Source organism: Neophocaena asiaeorientalis, unplaced genomic scaffold (genome assembly GCF_003031525.2).
Source record: "Neophocaena asiaeorientalis asiaeorientalis breed wild unplaced genomic scaffold, Neophocaena_asiaeorientalis_V1.1 scaffold550, whole genome shotgun sequence".
Lineage (NCBI taxonomy): Eukaryota > Metazoa > Chordata > Mammalia > Artiodactyla > Phocoenidae > Neophocaena > Neophocaena asiaeorientalis.
In genome coordinates, this window is record NW_020173396.1 from 803,034 (window position 1) to 827,387 (window position 24,354).

A 24,354-nucleotide genomic window follows, 5' to 3' on the forward strand; every position below is an offset into this window, starting at 1 on the left:
ATAATTAGCCTATATTAGAGAGTGATTTTGAAAACACTGTAACTTTTACTGTGCAATTTGTGAATACTGGATCCTAAATTTTAAATACAAATAAATACAATACACAACTGTCGTTAGAAGAAAATGCAACATACAAAATTCAAATACTAAAGAAATATTACATAGATTTTATGGCAATTCAGTTGGGAAATTTTTCTGACATAATCTATAAGAAAACTAAAAAGTTATAATAAGACCAGTGAGGCATCTATAGAGTGACATATGTGACAAAAAGGTAAAGTCAGGTTCTCATTTTATAAAATACTGTCTAGGTCACTAATTTACTATCAGCAATTTTTGTCATAGAACTCATAAGTGGAGACCAAAAAAAAAAAAAAAAAAAAAAAAAAAAAAAGAAAAAAGACAAGAAAAAGGAAAAGGAGAGGAAAAGAAAGCACCCATAAAATAAAAATGATAAACAAGAAAGAAAAAACCTAGGACTAGGTTATATGTCTCAAAGAAACTACTAATAAAAAACAAATTAATAAAAAACATATTGCATAATTTCATTTGAATAAAAGTACGAGGCAAAAAAAGTTCCAGGCTATTTAAAACATGCATTTATACAGGAAACCATTTGCTAACTACTTTTCTGCATAAGCCAATAATGCATATACTATTAGCTTTGCATTTTAAAAAGCAAGGAACATAATTAGGCTTTTATGAAAAGATTCCAATGAGCATTTAAATTGCTCCATCTTTAAAATGAGGAAGGTGCAAATGCAGTTGTTTATTAGGCATAAATTCAATGTCCAAATGGTAAGCATAGATAGGTATGTAGGACTTTTACAATAACTTCTAGTTAAAACAGAAGCTGACACTTCAAAACTATTTAAATTTAGAAAACAAGTTCTAGAATTCCCACTACTGAGTTTTTCTAAAAGTTTAATAACTTTGGCAGGACTGTTAAAATCTTGAATGATTAAAAAACAAAAATAACCTTCTTAATCGTCCCAGTATTTAGGTAACATTATCAAGGATATAAATGCAGATGGACATATCTATGTCCATGTTAATTGTATTAATACCTATTTTGTTGCATCAAAAAAGTATGAGTTATTTCTCAGAAAAATTTCCACAAGAAATGAAATTTTACCCTTTAGCAGTAAAAATAGGTACCTGCTTAGACACCAAAGCTGCGTGTCTAATTGTAAGGGGAGAGGCCTTATTTTTAATTTGCCAGAACACTTGCACAACACGCTACTGCAATGGACTCCAAGCATCAAGTAATTTCCTGTAAATCTTCAACAGGCAAAAATATTATTTTAGGAAGCTGTGCTCTTTTACCTCTTTTACAAATTTTTGTTTTCATGGCTACTTACAGTTTCATCTTTAATTCAACTCTAGAATATCTGGTGATTGTTACTGATGTAGACGTAAAGTAATACGAGATTTTCAACCCCATCCCAGAGCTCACCTATATTACTTGCCAAAAGACCCAAGAAAAAGAGGGAGATAAGCTCTAAAGATTAAGAGATAATGGAACACTGTTAAGGAAAGCTTCAATTTTTGGAGATAAATATTAGGAAATTTTTAGAGTGAACCCAGAGCATTTCTATATGTGTTGATTTGGGGAATGTTTGAATTAATGTCCAGGGCCAGGTTTTTCTTGTTGTAGAAAAAGGAAAAGGTAAGTAGGTCCATGCCTGTTGCATGAAAAAGATGCTGGGTTAGGAGTAGGAAGGCTGTAAGGCTAGGTTCATACACAGCCGGATACAAATAGTGATTAGGAGCTATTATTATTCCCACAAGGTTAAAAGAAATGGAAAAGGTTTGCAATCCATGTACTCTATTACTAGCATTAACATGCCCATGATTACATTTGATTCCTTTATAGAACATCTCATAAAAGAATTTGGAAATACGCGTACACAGACACCAACACAAAGATAAATTTTAAAATGTGAGCTTTTAGCTTTAGCTTCTTAATTAGCTTTAGCTTCTTAAAGCCTACATAAAAATGTTCAAATACAAATTTTCTTTTGCATATGAGTTCTAAACAACTACAAATGAGAAGCTTCTTGTAAAGTGTTCAGAGGCAGAAAAAGAGTATAAAAGATAATTTCAAAGGAAGGTATTTCCTTAACATGTGTATTCATTCTAGTATGTAACAATAAATATCTCTTCATGCATGTGGTATCTGTAAAGATTACTCAGTAAGAGTTTCCACATACTTAAACAATCATATACATATGTATCAAATAATTGAGCATAACAAATTTTTAATCAACAACTCTCCTTATAACCAAAACCATTTTTTTTCCAGATGATAAAGCAAAACTGTACTATACTCTCAGGAATGATTTGATATTATTAAAAGTTAGAAAAAACAAAAAGATCATAAAACAAGTATTAGTCTTTTGACATAATTTCTTTAGCCACACGTATTTTAAATATCATTTAGAAATGCTCATTTTTGCCAGCCGTGGTTAGTACTTGCTTATTAACCAATATATGTTGTCCATTTATATTTTCTTGGGCCAGGAGTGAGGAAGTGTAAGAGAAAGGTAGTAAACTATTATTTTATTCAGAAATTATATAATCTTTTATTTATGTTTTGTTCCTTACAAAGGTAACATTTTTGCCTAAAACAAAGTATATCTTGTTTCACTGATATTTTATAATTATTTTATTATGTTGAGAAATCTGCAACTTTTATGTATATTGAGAGTTAAAAATCATAGCTACAATTAAAACCTAAGTTTCAAGCAACCAGAGATATAATAATATCGTATAGAGTGACAGGAAATTTACAAGCACATCGTTAATGATGAAATATCAAATTCTATTCATTAAATGAACAAAAATACAGTTTTGAGATTTTATGAAGAGGTCTATCTTTACTATATAACTAATGATTAATGATTTTTACTACAAAATTATTGTGGTGTTATTAGAAATTCTCCAATTCACAATATGCTACATTAGAAACATGGTAACTTCGAGCAATCACCAATAAATATACAATGCTTTGTCAAAGGGAAATAGTAAGAAGAGGACTGAAATCATTGTACCCTTGCTTCTATGACTTAAAAATTTTTATTCCTACATTTGAAAATCCATTAGTTTGAAAGCTTTTTAGCAATTCCTTGCTTCTTCCTTAGACATGGGAAAAAGTAATGGATTTCACTGGACAACTTTTTACCAGCTATTTCACCGTCTTTATGTTTCCCAGCACCTTAATGCATTTTAGAGTCTGAGCACAGCGAACATACTTCGGACTCAGAACTCCATATCCCTTCCTGCAAGGAGCCGTCTGGAGAACTTTTCTAGTCTGAGGTCCTGGATATTACCTGAGAAATAATAATTTAAAAAAGGTGGGCATCATACTATATCCTGATAATTACACAGAGGCCAATATCCTTTTTTTCCCCCACCAAATACTGAAATATATTTCTTCAATTTGAGTCCATACAAGAAGCTGATTATGTAGTGTAAATTTAGGAGGAAGAAATATAGCAATTGTGACTGAACTATAGAGAAGAAAGCCTGTCCAGCTCAAGTGTGTATTTATACTTATTCGTAGTTGCTCATGGTCACTTGTATTTGGGGTTGTCATTCAGTTCTATAAGGGGTTTTCAATGGATCTACTGTAGCACCGTACACTTGTTGGTTGTACGCAGTCAATGGTTCTTCAACATAGCTCAGCAAAAGCACTTTTCAGCATGTGAATTAGCTTGTTTGATCATGGGTCGCTGTGAAATATAGACTCTTCAGACTTCTGAGGTAAAAGAGCTCTCCTCCACTCATGAGATTATTTTACATCTAGCAGGAGCTTAAGATATACACTCACTCATTCAGATATGCAAATTCAACCATCAGAGACAAGTAAATTATGCAAGATGATGCACATTTCATTTTAGCTAGAAAAAAATGTGCAAACACTATACAATTCCATTTCAGAGAGCTATACTTGCACCAAGTTGAGATGCACCGAACAAAAGTTGCAATGTAATATATCCATGTTTCCACAGATTGGATTCAGTTTTGAAGAGCTGTTTTACATTTACTTGAAGAGGTTTTACATTTCAATACTTTTACATGCCTTTTTCATAGGTATTTTCACAAATTATTTTCCCAAACTACCAAACTTGTATTCAACTTTCAGAAAATAATTACATCACTATTTTATAAGTACGTTTTTCATATCTGTATGATTTATATACAAATATGATTAACATTTTAGACATTCTAGTTAAGCTCCAATCATCCACAAATCTAATTTTTCCAATATAAGGCCTTACTTTCCAATATATGTTATTTATATCAATAATAAGTCTGTCTACCAACACTTCTACTTGCTGAATAAATTTCATGTAACTCGTGTATATCCCTCATTAATGCTATAGCTTTTAGAGGACACCTTTAAAGGAGCAAATGACATCGTCTAACAACTTGACGCAGTTATTGCCCTTGTATAATACACATTTAATTCGCTCCAGGTTTAATTTTAAAGCATGAATTCTAGAATTTGTGAAGCAAACAAAAGAAATATGATTCCTAATATTTTACTATCAAATTTTACAAAACAGAATTATTAAAAGCAGCTAAAGGTTTCTGTGGCTTATGATATGCTGAGTGATGCCACAGCAATACAACTGAGTGAAATAACTGATGTGATGTTTTTCTGTTCAATTTCATCTCTATACTTTAACAATATTCAGAAATAGTGACCTGTTTAATGAAAATAAAAGAGCATATATGAAAATGTCCTGATTTGTAGTGACTGTTACTAAATATGCTCTCTGAAACCATTAAGGAATTGTAATTACCAACAGCACAATAATCAAATTCAGCCATGACACATTTCTAAATCTTTGCCAAAAGTAAACCTTCTTACAAATTCACATAGGCTTTGATGAAATAGCAAGCTGGTCGGGAGGAGGATATTGCCCTGCATCTTGACAGAAGCCTACGTTTGTCTCACCAGTTCCTCATGAAAGATGTAGTAAATAGGTTGGGGGTAATGGGTATTTTATTGATAATTAGCTGTGCAGGCAAATATGTTCTTTGGCAGACAATATAAATGTTGATTTAAGGACCAGCCAATAAAAAGCGCTAAACTGCAAAACACTCACTGCTCAATTTCTCACAGATTTGGTTGAAGACTTAATCCTAAAACTTAGGTTTCCATTATTACCAAATAACACACTACTACGAAAGTTATGATATAATGAAATATATTTCACTCATACTTCCTATGTAGCTGCTTAATAATTTCCACATTTGACAAGTTTATACTATTCAGATTAACATAACTAATAATGATGAATAGTAACAGACAAGTCATTGTGGACCACTGTTTTGTAGTGAAACTTATAAAACTCCTTATTTTCTTAAACACAGAAAGCAATGCATTTCCACTGAAACTAAGGCATCTATAAAGCTAGTACAGATAAGCGGTAACCTATCATAAACACCAGTAAATTTTAGTTTATGTCTAGGTTTAAGAGATCATCTTTAAAGAAAATGGTTTTAAGCTGGAAGTGAGATACACTGTTTTAAAAACAAAAATAGCACAAGATAAGTGGCATATACTCTGGCAATTTTCTTTAACGCAGCTTTTTCAAATATAATCTAGTCTACAGTGCACTCAAACTGCAGAAACATCCAAATTAGGAAAGAAAGAAAAGAGATACTTATCCTTGCAAAAAGGCCCTATACTCAAAGGAACATCTGAATAAAATTGAGACATCTGCAGTAAAGTTTTACCTTCTCCCTAGAATGTTTGAGATGAACTCAGCGTAACAAGAAAAGACAAAGTGATCAATGCAAGAACATATCAGGCTGCCTTGGACAGGCCAATCAATGCAAGAAAGAACCTTGCCCAGGGCCTTATGCAAATAGAAGCACGTCCTGCAACCTAGGGAGGGAACATGCGCAATAGATCAATTGGATCTGAAAAACCTTACAGCTATATCAGCTTCAGACAGTAAATATATACTGATGAATACCTCACACTTCCTGCGAATTCTTAAAATGTGTTTTCATGAGCTAAGGAGAATTCTTAAAATGGGTTATTTTTAAGAGTTAAAAACTCCTTCTGGGAGTGCAGCAAAGGGGAAGAAAACATCATGGGAGAAACACTCAGCGTTACTTTTAAGAGTGTGCAAATAAAATTTGGTATCTTAAAATTTCCTGGCATAGTTGAATTTTGCTGACATTTCAGAAGGTCAATTTTTTTGTATGTTTGCGTTCATGAGCAGGAAATAAAAATCTAGAAAAAGCAAATACTGTTCTTGAACAGGGAATAAATGAAATATTGTAAGATAAATAATTCAAGATATAAAATTATAGTCATCATTCTCAGACTAAAAACTCACCCAGTCACCAGAAATTATTCTCCATGGTGGCTACCCTATTGATATAGGAGCGGTTTGTCTTTTGAAGTTAGTATCTGTATCTCCAAAATCACTCTAAAATCTGATTAGAATGCATAATAAGCTCAAGGGCTACTTAGTACACAAAGCTCTGTCCCTGTCAAATGGTCTTGAAGGCAAGTCAGATGCTTTATAAGGCTACATCAAAAACACTCAATTATCAGGTCTTCAAAGGACTACTTGAGTGCAAAATTATTTCCTAAATGTTCTCATTTTTTGTTTTTTTTAAAACCTGTTTCTTCTTATGAATTTCACATTTTAAAAAAAGTCTTTCATAACTTAAAAGAAGTTAAAAATTATATTTTAAATAGGAATTATAATGGCAGCAACTATAATATAGATATTGCCAAGCAAATAAGAAAAATTCTGTAAATATCTACTAATATATTTAGTTTGTCTTCTACTTTGGAATTTTAAATTAAAAATTTTAGCTGCAGATGCATTTTCTATCAGGTATGTAGCAAATATTTCTAATATTAAAAATAAAATATACAATTTTTCTTTTAGCTATTGATATATGAACTTTCCCTGGCAAAATACTACATAAAATATGAAAATCAGACATCTATTATATAAAGTTCACTATTTAAAGCTGTTTATTTAGCTGTTAAAAGGACACAGATATCTTAAGACACTGGTTTATTTAGCCAATGGAGGGAAATATGAGACTATACAGGATAAACATAGCTCACTTTTTTCTTTTTCACATTTCTAGTGCGTTCTACACTGGTAAAATGTTTATTTTCAGTTTACTTTAATAAGATTTTTTTCCCTAAAGTATAACTAAATCTATCATTCATTTGTTTGATCCTCTTTACTTAGACCTAAAGCTTTAAAAAAACTTTACTATTTACATGGAGAAAGCATGATATAAAATCAAAGCAATATAAAACTCTCATAACTTTTCAAGTATTAGGTATCAGATGAAATGCTTATAATAAATCAGAAAGGCATGAAGTAGCAGGTTAATTATAGGGACTCAAATGTTTCCTTTTCCAATTTTAATTTCAAATATAAGAATTTTGAGTGGTCTGATATTCACAGTAAAATGTAAACTCCAATTTACAGTAAGTAAAATATAAAGGACCAAGCAACTATGGTTTCACTTTTTGTTACAATGTTTCAATTGTTATATTTTCTCCAATATGTAGGAACAACTGTAGAAAAACAGTTTTAGAGTATTATCACCTAGTATTTGATATGTGTTGACATTGTGATAGCCACTGAATAATGAAATTCTATCCTTCCTGATATAAATCTGCACAATATGTGTGTTTTTTGCTTTTAAAAGTATATTCTCAATTTTAAAAGTATGTCAGGTAAGATATTCAGTTTACCAAAGAGGTTTGTGCTTTAAAATATAAATAGAGAATTTCTTTAAATGAAAACTTCCCTCATTAATTAAAACATTCTAATTTATCAGAAAAATATTTCATGAAGTTTCCCAAAACCAATCAGAGGAAAGAGTGTTTCATGGGCAAAATCATTGATTCCGAGATTAGATTTCTATTGCAAACTGAATGAATTTCAATTCTGACCCATCTTCGTTGTGCAACCTGGCACAAGTTCCTCAACCTTTCTGACTCCTTCATCTGTAAAACAGGGCTAATAATACACCTACTTAATAAAATTAAACGTAAGTTGTACAATGCTTAGCTAAAACAATGTTTAATGACCAAATCTAGTAGTACCCTAAACTCTCTTCTGAATGGCAGTATGCATAATGGTTATGAGCATGGCTTTGGAGCCAGAAAGCCTAGGTTTAAATTCTGGCTCCATCACTTAGTGGCTTGTAATCTTAGTACTTAATATTTTACTGCCTCCGTTTCCTCACATGTAACTGAGGATTATAATAATACTTACATCATAAGGATTACATGAATTAATATTTATAAAGAACTTAAAACAATGTCTGGTACTTGGTAGGTGTTATGTTATGTAGCTATCACTTCCAGGTGTAACTTATAGATGTGGACAACATGAAGGAACAAACACTGATAGCAGAGATTGTTCCAGGAAGACTTGAAAGGTCAATTCTATTTAGTTGGTATTAGAAGACAGCTGTCTATTTCCAGCATGGAATGAGTTGCAAAGAAGAGCCAACCAGGGGCCTGGCCAAGGAAACTCATCTGTTTTCCAGATTTTCGTAGTGTTTTCAATTTTTCTGCTTAAACTGAATTTCCAGAACACCACATCAAAACATAATCAAAATTTAAATAAAAATGATTTGGGGATTTCCTGTTATTTTAAATTTTCCACACCTTTTCTCCCCTTCCTTAGTTTAGGTAATTAAGAACTGATTAAAATAGAAAGTCTGCTTGGAAGGCACAAAAAAGAATAAGCAGTAAACAGGCTAGAGAATAAAAACTAAACAATCATGTAATTCAACAGAGAAATATAGAATTGAATCCTGAAATACATGAAAGACCAGGAGATTGTTTTAGAGATAAGAGTCACCATAGTTAGTATAATAAAACGTTTACTCTGCATAGGTACTTGATGAGAGGAGAAATAAACAAAAACTCACTGTGACAAAGCGAGAGGTCACACTTTTAAAGGGGGAAAATATATATGTTTCTCACCTGTAAAATGGGGATGATAACAGTACTTATAAAGTTATGATGATTAAATGAGATAAAGTATAGTTATATAAAGTACATGCTTAGGACAGTGCCTGGTACACAGTAAGTATCATTTAATTTAAGCATTAGTGTTGCTGCTGATGAATATGATGATGATGTCACTCCCTTCTGATTTGCAAGACACTCATAAATACTAGTTCCATTTAAAACGTTCATTTTCAAAGACACTGCTATGAATTGCTTAGAACTGTTCTTGACCCCGCCATGTCTTAGGCCCCTATGGCTGTCTGACAGATGAAATGGATTCTATGGTAATAGTAATAACAGGGTTCTATTAGAGTAAGACAGGTCTCTAACACAGCAATCAGATATAAAGGTATCTGTTCTGCTTAAGAGTCTATTGTAAGATGTTAGAGAAAATACAAGTGTCATCAAATGTTAAGGTTTATAATATGCTAAAGAAAACTAATATATTACTACATATTTAATGTTGGGACATAAATATAAATATATTTAATATTTCAATAGACGCCCTAAAAATGTGTAACAGTAAACAAAACTGAAAAATGTAAGGCTGAGCCTGTAACAGTGGTAGAAACTACTATTACATTATTAATGGTACTGGAACTAGGAATCTTTTTCCTGAGGTAAAATGAGCAGTAATACTACAAAGGCAATTACATAGGCTAGGGATCTCATATTATATTACAATTTATAGGACACCACTTTACAGAGAAAGTTAAGGTTTCTTTGTTGTTAGCAGACAGGCTATTGGATACATTTAGAAATTCAACATTTATAATTATAAAGCATCCCCTGACGCCTTATAACTGGAGAGAAGTCAAGATAGGAAATTTCTACTGGAGGAGAAAGCTGAGTGTGCTCTATCTTTCTGCCCAGTGCCTCTCTTTTAGAAAGATAAACGCCAAATTTTTCTTCTAATTCAGATGTCTGATTAATGTGGTAAAGAAATCTGAAGATAGATGTTAGAAGTTAGATATCAAGATTTATGGATATTTAGACATAAGCTAGGTATGTTAGAAGTTAGGACATTTTTTAATCATTTGACTCAATTATAAAATTGTCACTGAAATATTAAATAACAATTTTTTATTGTATTCTAATGTTCTTTAATAAACTTATTTATGAGAAAAATTCAAATAAGGTATGGAAAACTAGGAAGAAATCTGAATACACTAATAAAATAGGCAAACTAATTTATAGAGGGTATGAAATTTAACTTGTTCAATTTAATCACAGAAAACTAAGTTTTGGGTTAGGGTTAGGTTTGGCTACTTCCCTTGATTCGAGATTTTAATATCTTAGTCAATTTTCTACATTCACTGATCAATTTTCATTAATGGTCCTTCCAAGTGTCCAAAACTTCAGGGTCACAAATTGTACCTCCTACACACTAAAGCACATTGGTGCTAAATGTCCTTGTTGGTCAGCTTTGTTCTCTTATCCACCTCACTTTGCTCTATTGTGTGGCTCTGTATACAAATGCCTAGGTGCTACTTTCTTCATTCTGACCCAATACAGCACCATCTGAGATCTGCTTCTGACAACTTATGTATATATAAATCTAGGATCAAAATTATTTACTGCGTATTATTACAGGTCCAGCTGGGCTAGGCAGCATAGTAAGAACCAAAGAAAATAGTGGATTTATTATCTACCCTCTGCGTATTAAGAAAAGGATTCTGAGGTGACTTAAAGCAAAAGACAACTATGAATTAAGACACTCTTATAAGAGATTGAGGCTTGGAGTAACTAATGAAATGGAAAATTAGCCACAGTTCTGGGTTTACAGGAGACAAAGGTAAAAATGCATGATAAAGCTTTTATTTTCTGACCAAAAGAGATTATCACTTTATCAACAGAAATAATTCTTCCTATTACTTAACTCTAAGACAAATTTACTGTTTAGATCTTTACACTGGGGAAGTTAACCTCTTGGCTAAAATCCCACTTCACAATTACTATATTACTTTCTTTGTTTAATTGTGTTTCCTACTTAGAATATAACCTTGAAGCCAGGGATGTGTTTTAATTTGTTTCCCCAGTACTTGTACAGAGTGAGGTGTTCAACTGAATAAATATCTTTGATAGTGTTCTCAACCATTTCTTGTTTTGAGGGCATAATACTCATTCCTAACTCCAAGAAATAATATCTATAAAGTCAAACTGATGTGGTCCAGGTGGCTTTATTGTGATCTAAATTCATTCAGTGAAAAAGTATGGAAAACCTATAACAAAAAATAGGAAGTGAGAAAAAAATGATACACACACACACACACACATTAAAAGTCCCCAACTCTAAAAGTTAAGATCACAGGAGCTTAGAAGAGTAGTATCCCTTTGTTTCCCTGGGCCCAAAGAAAGCTTTAGACCCATAGTGTGATCATCTCACAGACTAAGAGCAGGAAAAATGATACGTCTTCCTACTCCATCTCTTTTATTGCCATAGAAACCTGATAACCAGTGTACCAAGGATAAGCCCTAGGTATCTACATGACCTTAGAATATAGTATTTTACTCTATCTCGTTCTGACTTAAGTCAAATAAATTGAACTTCTGCCTTGATTCATCACTTTATAGTCCTTCTGATTTTTCTGCCTACTAGAACCTCTTTCTTTCTCAAGAAAAGACCCATTTCTAAATCCCCAGCCAATGGTTGAAGCCTTAAACCTTGCCTGCTTTGTTCATCCTTTCCCCAGTGTTTAATCCTGTTTTTGTTTTTTTTTTTTACTTCCTTCCCTATAAGTCAGTGAGGTGGAGTTTGGCTCGGGAGAAGAGGTACTCTTAGAACTCTTAACTATATTTTGTTTGCTTAGTTATCACCTAATGCACCTTGATTTTCTGTTCCCTGCAACCAGATTATACCTCCCGATTCAAACCTGAGTTCACCATGCTCTACAGATACCTACCTAGTGATGGTTCACCTGCTATTCCCTCCAAATCCAAGCTCTCCAGCTGAATTAGCTCTTCTTGAACCCATCCTGAACTCTAGTAATGAGACCTTTGTCCAGATCTGGCTTCCATTCTGTCCTCTCGAGCTTTACCTTAATATAAATCTAGTATGCTTCAAGTCTGAGTCTACTTGGCTCCCCTGTGCTAATCTGAATAAATTATTGAATAAAAATTGAGGTCTAACTTCTAAGATAGATGTCAAATGGTTTTGATCACAAAATTTTTGTCTTCTAAGAGCTCTCTGCAATTTGCTGTGTCAAATCACAGGGGTCACTGTGGTTGGGAATCTCATATGGGGGAGTGCTTCCATTGAGTGATCATCATAAGGCTATAAGAATAGTAAAAACAGCTCCATTATTAAATGAAATGTGTTTTTCTATAATCCCTCTTATAAAAGGCTTACAATAGTCAATCATGTTCTCATATCTGCAGTAAAATACAAAATCTCTCATTAAGATCTTTTATAAAACCAATGGAAAAAGAAATATTTCTTATAGAAAGATTTACATCTAACAAATTAATATATCAATTTCTATGGGTTCTCCTCAACATGTTATTGTGCTAATCTTAGCAGACAGTGATTTCCTGGCAGTCTTTTGTTGAATTGAGAGATAGAGTGCTCAATCTCTCAGCTGCAGTAAGATCTGGATGCAGTCCATCTACATGGATATTGAAAAACCTCCTCCAAAGGTAATTCCAATGGGGTAGTATGTATCCATTACTCTACAGAAAGATTCTATAAAAGATTAGTGAAACCTTTCTCCATTTCAGCTTTCTGAACAATCTGATCCTGGTGTGACTGAGAAATAAAACATTAAGGAGCACATTAGATCCTAAGTAGAAATGATCTATGAAGAATGGAAATAATTACAAGTAACATCATAATTAATGATGAAAAAAGTGAATGTTTTCTCCTTAAGATCAGGGACAAAAGGATGTCCACTCTAGCTACTTCTATCTATCACTATACTGGACAGGACAATTAGGCAAAAACAAACAAACAAACAAACATCCAGATTTGAAAGGAAGAAGTAAAACTATTTTTATTCACAGATTATATGATCTTGAACATAGAAAACCCTAAGGAGTTCATACATACACACACAAAAACTATTAAACTAATAAATGAATTCAATAAGATTGCAGGATACAAGATCAAGATACAAAAATCAATTGTGTTTTTTTTTTTTGGGGGGTGGGGGGCTGCGTGGCATGCGGGATCTTAGTTCTCCGACCAGGGATTGAACCCGTGCCCCCTGCAGTGGAAGCGCAGAGTCTTACCCACTGGACTGCCAGGGAAGTCCCTCAATTGTGTTTCTATACACTAGCAATGAACAATCTGAAAATAAATAATTTCACTTAGAAGAGCCTCAAAAAGAATAAAATACTACGGAATAAATTTAACTAAGTAAGTGTAAGACTTGTATACTGAAAATAAAAAAAAATTTGAAAGAAGATAAATAAATAGAAATAAAACCCATATTCATGGATTGGAAGACTTATTATTAAGATGGCAATATTCCCCAAATTGATCTACAGATTTAATTCCAATCAAAATCCCAGCTCCCATTTTTTGCATAAATTGACAAATTGATCCTACAGTATAAATGGAAATGCAAGGGACCTAGAATAGCCAAAGCAGTCTTTAAGAAGAAGGAAGCTGGAGAATGCACACTTCTTGACTTCAAAACTTGCTACAAAGCTACAGTAATCAAGACAAGCATGGTATTGTATTAAGATAGGCATATAGATCAATGGAATAGAATTAAGAGTCCATAAACCAACCCTTATATTTATAGTCAAGGGAGCTAAGACAAATGGAATGGGAAAGAATAGTCTTACTGACAAATGGTGCTGAGACAACTGAATATCTACATTTAAAAGAACTATGTTGGACTTCTACTTCATACAATGTACAAAAATTAACTCGAGTGACAAAAACTAGATAAACTGGACTTCATCGGAATAAAACACTTCTGTACTTCAAAGGACATCATCAAGAAAGTGAAAATATAACCCACAGAATGGGAGAAAATATTTGCAAATCATGTATCTGATATCCATTGAAATAAAGTATTCAGAATATATAAAGAACTCTTACGATTCAACAGCAAAATGATAACATAATTTAAAGATGGACTAAGGGTTTTAACTGACATTTCTCCAAAAAAATATGCAAATGGCCAACAGCACATCAAAAGATGCTCAAAATCATTAGTCATAGAGAAATGAAAAATAAAAGCCACAAGATACTATTTCACCTCAACTAGTATAGCAAAAGTAAAAAAGATAGACAATAACAAGTGTTGGTGAGTATAGAGAAATTAGAACCCTCTTGTATTGCTGGTGGAATTTTAAGTATGGGGGTGATGGCTAATGGGTATGGAGTTTCTTTTGGGGTGACAAAAATGTTCTAAAAATTAGATAGTAGTGATGGTTGAACAATTCTGTGAATATACTTAAAACCATTGAATTGTACACTTTAAAAAATGGAGTTTTTGGTATGTGAATTATATCTCAATAAAGCTCAATAAATCTCAATGATATCTCATAAAGATATGAGATTGTAGCTCAAAAATTTTTTTAAAGTTAAAAAATGGAAACAAGCAAAAGTAAGCTAATCATTAAATAAAAAGTCATGTTAAATTCATGACTGAGGATAAAGTGGAGAGTGTCCCAGACTTATTTCATATACTGCCTTATAGTATTATGAGAAGGCATTATAACTTAGTTTAATAACTTTCCTCTTTGATTGATAAGACTATACTTTGAAGAATGAGTCATAGGGAAGCAACCTTCTTGGTCAGGCTGTGGGTTGGGTACACCAGCAGAGAGATTATAAGAAACTAAAACCAGGAACAAAATGGGTAATACTATCTAATGTGAAAGAACTGATTAGACAGAATTCCCAAATTAACTGATATTCAAATGGAGGATAGGATGAATGAATAAGTTTAATTAGTAAAAGAGTTACTGTTAAGGCTTAAACTCTATAAAATAGTCAATTAACTGTACAGATAATTTAAGAATGCTCATGTTGTTGTAACATATATTGTTCCCAAATGTGTGATGGGGGGAATAAAAGGTATGTTAGACTCTTTATTCTCAAGTTTTTTCCAGATGATTTGAGCAAGATTTAGAGATCAAAGATAATTTAAAAACAAAACTGATTAGTAAAGTTTTAAATTGTGAAACATATAAATACTATAGAAAAAAGGGGGAGTTAATTGAGAATACTTTATGAAAAATCTAGTAAGAAGGAAAATTCTTTCACTTGGGAGAAACGGCATTAGCAAAAATGAGAATAAGCATACATTGTGGGCATTTAGACTCATGTTCAACAAACAATGATTTAATTCCTAATAACCAGGAATTTTATAAGTTAACCCTCAAACTCTACTTATATAAAGTGGGTACTTACAGAGGAGGACACACATAAGGAATGTGACCGAACTTATAATCTGTACAAATTAGAACTAATATTCAAACCCAGGTCATCTTCTTCCAAGTTTCATGTTCTCCTACTACACTGGGCTTGGAGGCCGGGGGTAGAGGTACAGTGAGATGGAACAATGGCAGTAAGGAAATTAGACTAGAACTGAAAGTTTCTATTGGGAAAAATATAGTTGGAAAGAGGTAATCAGATTATACAGAAAGTCTTAAAGTAACAGAGAGGAGAGATGATGCAAGAGACAATAGGGAGCCAGTATGATTCTGGAATGGCATAGTAAAAAGGGGGTTTAAATAGTACCAATCATGGTGTGGTATACAGGATGGAGTGGAGAGAAAAGAGAGCCAGTAAGAAAATGGGTATAAGAGTTCAGTGATACTGTTGTGAAATGATGAAATTAACAGTGGGCACAGAGAGGAAAAGACATGATCAATATTTCAGAGAAAAAAAAAACCTGACAAAATACATTGGTTGGTTAGATATGGGACAAAAGGAGAGGAGTTAACATAAAAACTAATAAACTGAATCATTCTTTTAAACAGTGAGATTTCCTAATACATATTAAAAATCATTTGAGTAAAAGTTAAAAAAAATCAAACCTCAATACATAGGTAAATTGTGAAGCTTAAAAATCATATCTGTATATGTAACTCTTTCCTTTTAAAACTCTGATTTGAGTACTTCCCTGGTGGCGCAGTGGTTAAGAATCCGCCTGCCAATGCAGGGGACACGGGTTCGATCCCTGGTCCGGGAAGATCTCACATGCCGTGGAGCAGCTAAGCCCATACACCACAACTACTGAGGCTGTGCTCTAGAGCCCACGAGCCACAACTACTGAGCCTGCATGCCACAACTATTGAAGCCTGTGCACCTAGAGCCCGTGCTACGCAAGGAGAAGCCACCACAATGAGAAGCCCGCACACCATAACAAAGTAGTCCCCGCTCACTGCAACTAGAGAAAGCTGAGCGCAGCAACGAAGACCCAATGCAGCCAACAATAAATAAATAAATAAATAAGTGTATATTAAAAAACTCTGATTTGATATCTCATTTATTCTATTGACCACAATTATTAAATATCCAGTATATGCATTTTCCCCAATATCTACATATCTGCATAATCATTGTTCATTACTTGTTATCTGTTGTGCTTGGATACCCTTCATATCCACTTCGACATGCTTCTGTAGGTGTGTACAGGGAAAGATATTACACCCTCTTCCTCTTTGTTCAGCTTTCCAGATCCAATGTCACTAAGCCATGTAGAATTTGTCTCCTAATGTCTAATGTGTGCTTCTTTACCATTCCCACCACTTCTACGTTGGTAAAGCCTTTTATTGGATCTTACTTGGACTCTTGCAACTAACTCCTAAAATTACTGTTATCGCCAATCAATCAAAAGACAGTATCTATAGTATATGCAAAAAATTAAACAAAATTGAATATAGGAGGCAAAAATAATATAATCTCTGGTTTCTCTCTAAGGAGCATACAAAGTAGAGAAACTATATTGTTTTCATATAAAACAACTAGAGGGCTTCCCTGGTGGCGCAGTGGTTGAGAGTCTGCCTGCCAATGAAGGGGACACGGGTTCGTGCCCCAGTCTGGGAAGATCCCACATGACGCGGAGCGGCTGGGCCCGTGAGCCATGGCCGCTGGGCCTGCGCGTCCGGAGCCTGTGCTCTGCAGCGGGAGAGGCCACAGCAGTGAGAGGCCCGCGTAACGCAAACAAACAAACAAACAAAAAAACACAACAACAACTAGAGAATTAAGATAGCGTTCCATACAAGTTGTAACCATCCCATGCATTAACATGCTATTTGTATCATGTAGGCAGCCAACTCAGAAATTCAAGTTATATTACAAATGGTGACTTATTTTTACTGAATTACTTATATTTTAAAGTAGGTTTGTAAGAAGTGTTTTTGGCCTGAATTGTTTTGATACTCTAATGGATCAATTTTTCTTTGTTTATCTGCCCTTATTCTACCTCTCCTCAATTCTTCATTCCCAGCAGCCCATTTTTTAGCATTGATCACATTAAGTGGATATGCTACTATCCAATTTGTTTTGTTCTTTGTAGACAAAATGTAAATGATGTTTCTTTAAGATCATAGTTAACTCATGTCACTAAAGGTAAAAACTAATTCTTTTAGTCCCATTCCATTTTCTTTTCAGGGTAAACCCAAATCATGCTCTAGGCAATTTTTAAAGATCAATTTAGAGTAGACTGAGGTTGAGTGTCCTCACACAGCTAAGTCCAAAAAATAGTCCTCTATCAGCTACTGAAGGTCAGCTTAGGCTGCCTGGAGGCTAGAGAGCCCAGCATGGAACAATGGCAGGAAAATAGAGTTCCCTTCATTCCTTAATTCACATGCAAGTGAGGTGCCAATCAAGTGCTGACAAGCATGGAGAAACCAAAATCAAAAGTGGGTAGAGATACACTTTCAAAAGGTGCAGTTTTCACACATTTCTAAGAGATGTTTTTAATGGTGGCTGAGAACATACCACTAATAACATGGAAAAGAAAATAAAAGTAATATGAAAAATACTAATTTTATATCAGCTGAGATGATTCAATACGCTAATGAAATATATTTGCTAAAATTGTCTAATGTGTTCTAAAAGAAATATCAACAATCTCACTTTGACTAAGGAAAGAAATCTGAATGCAAATTGATGTACAGAGCACTGCAAACAGGGAAGGTAAGGTGAGTTAAGATTGGAAACTGGGCATTGACAAGGAAGCTAACTCATTTGCAAATAAAAGAAAATTTTAAGCTTGCTTGATTTTGTCAAACTAACCATCATCTACAATGACAAGAGCAAAGCACTCTGAAATGACCAAGTATGGAAGCAATGGAATCACTTCATAAAATGGCTGGTGAAAGAGACTATGAAAAAGCTTAAAAACTGCATTGATTTTTGACAGCTAATTTCTAAGAAATGAGTTTAAATTTTTAACCACTAATATAAGGCAAAAGCAAGCTGCATTAGTTGTAGATGTTTTTCTAAATGAATTTGGTAAATGACTGTTGATTATGACTACTAATTCTATCTACCACATATAAAATAGAATTTCTTAGAAATTTAAAGCTTCGAAAATGATGTTTTAATAATGGTAGCATTATATATTGGCATTATTTTTAAATACACAGGAGAGATAGCATAGAGTAGGTATGTTACTTTTAAAATTCATTATCAATTCATAAAATAAATAGTTCTTCCCTTTTGCTTTAAAGACTGAATGCTAGGATTGTTACCAGAGCTGTCTTAACAACATCTATTTTTACTAGGATTACAGAAAGTTTAGAGAATTAGAAACTTGAGTTGTTACCATATAATGGGAATGAAAGCAGTGAAAAGCATATTTTTAGTATGACTTTTCTCATTATTATAGTCAACTGTATACTGTTTTATGAGGTTAGGCCTGATCAAATTCCAATATTTACTACCATAACTGAACACTGGTTTTGAAAATAAATCTCTTAACTACCTCTTGTATTCTTCAGGCAAATTTTAGCACTTCAAAATAGGATATAATAATAAATTATGTTCTCAGTTTTCAAAAACAACAATTAGCAAAATACAAAAGCTCTACAACTATTTTGTGCTCTAAATTTAAAAGTAATTTTTCAGATTTCTATTAGTAGTACCTTAATTTTAGACTCCAATTATACGTAATTTTAACTTAATAAATGGCAAGATACATTTCAGCATGGGTCCTGACTGGTACCTGTTTTTAAACAATAAGCACTACAAGTAATTACACGTAATATTGAAACTGTACTAGTCACACAGTTCACATCTAAAATAAATTATCTTAAAATTCATGACCTAAAAAAGAATGTGAACTTGAATGAGGATGGTAGAAGAACAATCTCCATGCATTCCAACATAATGCTACAAACTAGCGCTGTTCCATCTATAAGGGGTGTGTGTGTGTGTGTGTTTGTGTGTGTAGAGTCTTGAATCAGGAGTAAAATTTTATGATAATTTTTAAAAAGTTAAACTTTACTGAAAACCAAAAGATTTCATGTCTGATGTGCATAATGTACTATTGAGATAAAAAACTAAACCGTAATTTAAGATGTCCACAACTCACTTCCTTGTAAAGTTAATATTAAATATTTTAATCCATGTAAAACAATTTCATATAATACACATATGTTGAGAAATCCTGAGAGAATATTTGTCAACATTTTAAACACCATGAGTTTTCCTCTAAGAATAAGGGGGAGAATAGGAAAGAATATTATTCAGTTTTAGGCAAAAACAAAAGGTTTAAACATATTTCAATTTTTTTTGTTGTTTATCAATGCTATCTTTCAAAAATCCTTGAAACTAAGTAGAAACACTATGGTCTTAAATATATTAATCAAGCATTGTCAAAAATTTATGTAAAACTTAGTGTACAATGTTATTTATTTAGAGAAATTTTTTTCAATAGGTCATAAACTACTTTTTCTTTAGCTTCCACCATCTATACACCTTCTTTACATACCCCTATCAAAGTTACTTGACAAAAAGTAGCAAATATATGAAGTTGAGATAATCGCCATTAATATTTTAAAACCTAAACAAGGTATATTACGTTAAATAGACTTCTCAGTCCTGGTGTTGCCTGTCAGATATGTGATGTGCCAGTGGTTATATTATATTCCTCCTCCCATGCATGCACCTCCTGCAGAGATAGCAGACTACAGAAGCTGACCCTTACTGAGACCATCTTGTCTCTCTGACAAAGCTCCTTTTTAACTTCTTACTTACTGGTTACTTCCTGTGATGGAGAAAAACTTTAGCTCAGCTTGTGATAATTTCACAGGCCCTGAGGACCCTGACCCTAATAGCCTCAAGGTCAGAAGTCAAGTCTTGTTCTGAAACATCTGTGTGCTTTATATTAAAGTGGAACAAAAGTGCAGAAATATCCACCAGTGTGTGACAAGAAGGACAGGCAAAATAAGACTGACACACTGGTCATCTGTTACTCCGGCATCTTAAATTCATCTCTAAAACTGTCCAAAATTCACTTAAATTCCAAATTTGATGTACAAAAGGTTTTCGTTAACTGCCTTAAGGTAAAAATATGGAAATTTATGTTTTACAGAAATCTGAAATTTGAAGTCTTACAGGCCTTCAGACATATTTTAAGTTATTCCGTAAGTCATGAAATTTCATGTTTTATGTAATTTAATGGCTTACAGAAAGAAAACATAAGGTACATATATATCAGCTATATACGTGTGTGTTTGTATATATCTATATCTGTATGGTTAAAAGAACTATTTGAAAAGCAACATTCACATTTTAAAAAGGACGTCATACTTGTATGTTAGAGAGCTATCTTAAGATACCCATTATGTATTAAAATAAATAAATTCAGCAGTTAAAAGTACTTGAATATAATTTCAAAAAAAGTGAAATCAATTTAAGAAATAAATGATTTATTTACTGATCTTAAGAGAGCACAGTATTTGTAAATTTAGGTCAGCTAAAGTGTTCTCCGGTGTCACCGCTAGTTTTATACCTAAATCATGTGGGTAAGCAATAAGGTGTGGGAAAGTTGAAAAGACCATGGAAATATATTTAATTTCTATGATGAAGAGAAATACATAGCAAAGTTTAGAAACATAAAAATTAAACAACCAATGCTACGCCGGCTTTTAATGTCCACTTTAGGCCATTTGGATTTAAAATTATCAAATGCACTTTTATCAAATTAACCATTTTATTAGAGCACTGGTACCTTCCTGTGACATAAGGGTAATGGACATGGAGCACATTTTTAGGACTGATTATATATCATTAATCATTCATACCTGCACAAAGTATACTAACTGCAATACTGCATATAATACTGACAAAATTTAGAAATCTTGATAATTTTTCCACTATGTACACATAATCTTCACCCTAGGAATCAGATTATTTTGAAATGCAAAGATTTTTAAGACCAAGCATTGAGTTCCACTTAGATTAATGGGAGCTTTCTAATAGTTTTAATACTAATTATATGGATTCTGATCAAGTACTAACTTGAAGAGATAGCAGTTTTGTCAGTTAAAGGGTCTACTGAAATTTTAAACACTTTACAGATAATAATGCTTCAGCGATGTACCCACTAAAACAAGAATCACAAATATAAAATGTATGGAAAGTGGGGCTATAATGTAGAAGTTAAAAAGTAATATGTATAGTGGGAAGCAGCCACAAAGCACAGGGAGATCAGCTTGGTGCTTTTTGACCACCTGGAGGGGTGGGATAGGGAGGGTGGGAGGGAGATGCAAGAGGGAGGAGATATGGGGATATATGTATATATATATATATATATATATATATATACATATATATATATATACATATAGCTGATTCACTTTGTTATACAGCAGAAACTAATACACCATTGTAAAGCAATTATACTCCAATAAAGATGTTAAAAAAAAAAGTAATACGTAAATAAGGAACAGGCAAAAGGCTTTCTGGTTAGCACTGAAAAGTTCTACCACAATAAAGAAATATACTCTTTTTAAACATCATAAAATTATTTACTCAAAATACATAATTTTCATCCTTTATAAAATAATTTAAAGTAATGACACCAAGAAAAAGGGAGTGGAGGGGATAAATCTGTAAGGAGTTTGGAAATTAGCAAGAGTTAAATATGCACTTACCAGTTCAACAAAAGCAAGTCCTCCATAGCTATGAGCAACAAAAAATACATTCTCAGCTGCAGATTGGGCTATGAAATGGTCCCACACATAGACTGCATGTTCTTCAGGAGAACCATTTTCCTATAAGTAAAACAAATATAATATATATCATACTGTATCTAATTATTATCATAGTAATCAAAAATTAAATTATATGCTTGCTTACATAGCATAAGAAATAAGATGGTTATAGCTCATTCCAAATAATAACAATACAAAAAATCTACATTGAAGATCCAAATTAGGGAATAAATTAGTATTAAACCATTAGTAAATTACTGCTAAACTTAAGTGCTACTATAATATTCTGAAAGAAAGTATTTTTAAAAAGTACATTTTTGAGGGGAAATTGCTCATTCTGGGCATATCTGAGATATTAAAATATATCTAAGTACATTAGAATTGCATAGCAGAAAGTTATAGTGGTCTTATGATAAAACAGTGTTAACACTAAGAAAAATCAGATACATTTCTATATGTATACCTGAAAATACTTATAGTATACATACAGATAAATTATTTGATTTATAAAGTTGTAAGTACTTCTGTAAACTAAAAATAAGCAGAAAATTAACAACAAATATTTTCAATTTATATTATTTTAAAAATACACCTTTTTCCTAAAAGAATTTTCCATACATATTTTATTTCTAGAACTGGAAGAAATATAAACCTGGGACCTTTTATACTTCCTAATTTGCTAATCCCTAATAAATGTATGAATGTTGCTTTAGTTCCAAAAGTTCTATAATAACTTCATTTTATTGTGTTTATTGCTATAGTAGGCACATTTTGTGATTAAAACTCGGATAATGTGAAAAAGGAAGAAAAAGAAAAAACAAACCACCAAAGAGCTAAAAAAACCCAAACTGATAAAAACTAAAACAGATCGTGAAAACGTTTTGTGTGAATATTTTTTGGAAGCTTTAACACCAAAAGACTAATTCCCTAAGAATGTCATGGTACTAGACAATGAACACAATTTATTCACATTTTCCATTTCAGAAATTTTTAAATATCATATTAGGGTCCATATGAATGGCTTCACTTACCACCTAAAAGCTGTTGTTCCCTAATGACTATCTCCACCCAGAATTTCTCTCCAGAGCTCCAGACCCAAGGTCATTTCCTTTTGAAAGCCCCACAGATACTTCAAACTCAACCAATTCAACACCTTGCTAATAATTTCCTCTCCAAACCTGTGTCACTGTCTTTGCTCCCCACCTCCTGCTGAAATCTGAGCATCATCTTTTATTTCCCTCTCCCTCAAACTCCACATAAAATCAATCATTAAAAACCTGTTGATTCTGTCCCCAACTGTCTCTTAAAGCCATCTACTTCTCTCCCTTCTCATTTCCTCTGGCTTAGCTCAAGCCCATCCTTTCACAAGTGGATGACTGCAACAGTCTACAGTCCAAGTTTCCCTGCCTCTAGGATTGCCCATTTAAATACTCTCTCTAATTCTGTAGTAAGAATAACCTTTCAAAAATGCAAATATGGTCATGTCGCCATGTTGCTCACTCACTGCTTAGAACTCTTTGAAGTGTTTTTATTGCCCTCAGGACCAAGTTCAAACTCAGAATGACACTAAGGCCTTACATGATCTGGCTTCTGCCTCGAAATGTATGTGCAAAATACGATGACCCAAAAGATATACTTCTCCAACCATGAGAGACCACACAGAACACTCTCTGTGTTCCAACTGCAGGGAACAACTTATAGTAACCTAACTGTGCCATACTTTTCTTATTTCTGGGCTGTTTTTTGTTATTGTTGTTTGGAAAGTGACCCAAGTGTTCTGCCTTTAATTCACCCACCACCTTTACCTGCATAATTCCTACTTGTCTTCAGAACTCAAATAAAACATCACCTTCTAGTGAAAGTTTTCCCTCTCATCCCCAAGGCTAGGTAATGTCCTACAGCCACATCTTGTACATGTTCCCATTATTGCACTGAATAGTTTGTATTGTAATTGCTTGTTAATCAAATTCCTGAGGCCAAGAGCTGTGTCTTCTTCATTAAATCACAGGGTAATAAATAAATAACAAAAACACAACATGTATCTTCAGAAATGATTACTTACAACCTTGTAGTCCTATACTAAAATACAAATATACTTTCAAAGATATCTATTAGTAACACAAATACGAAATCACCCACACCTAAAGTATGTAAAATAAATAGAAGAATCATAATTGGAAGGAAATCTTTGTAGGCAT

At 32.9% G+C, this 24,354-nt stretch overlaps 1 protein-coding gene across 3 annotated transcripts in view; it reads right to left on the reverse strand.

Annotated features, from left to right (window-relative positions):
• Positions 1–24,354, reverse strand: part of ARB2A (ARB2 cotranscriptional regulator A) — a 431,289-nt gene that overhangs the window by 174,408 nt on the left and 232,527 nt on the right. For all 3 annotated transcript variants that reach the window (XM_024746976.1, XM_024746975.1, XM_024746977.1), the window contains one exon: positions 22,097–22,216. In XM_024746976.1, the coding sequence (XP_024602744.1) occupies positions 22,097–22,216 (120 nt within the window). The remainder of the gene's footprint in view (positions 1–22,096; positions 22,217–24,354) is intronic.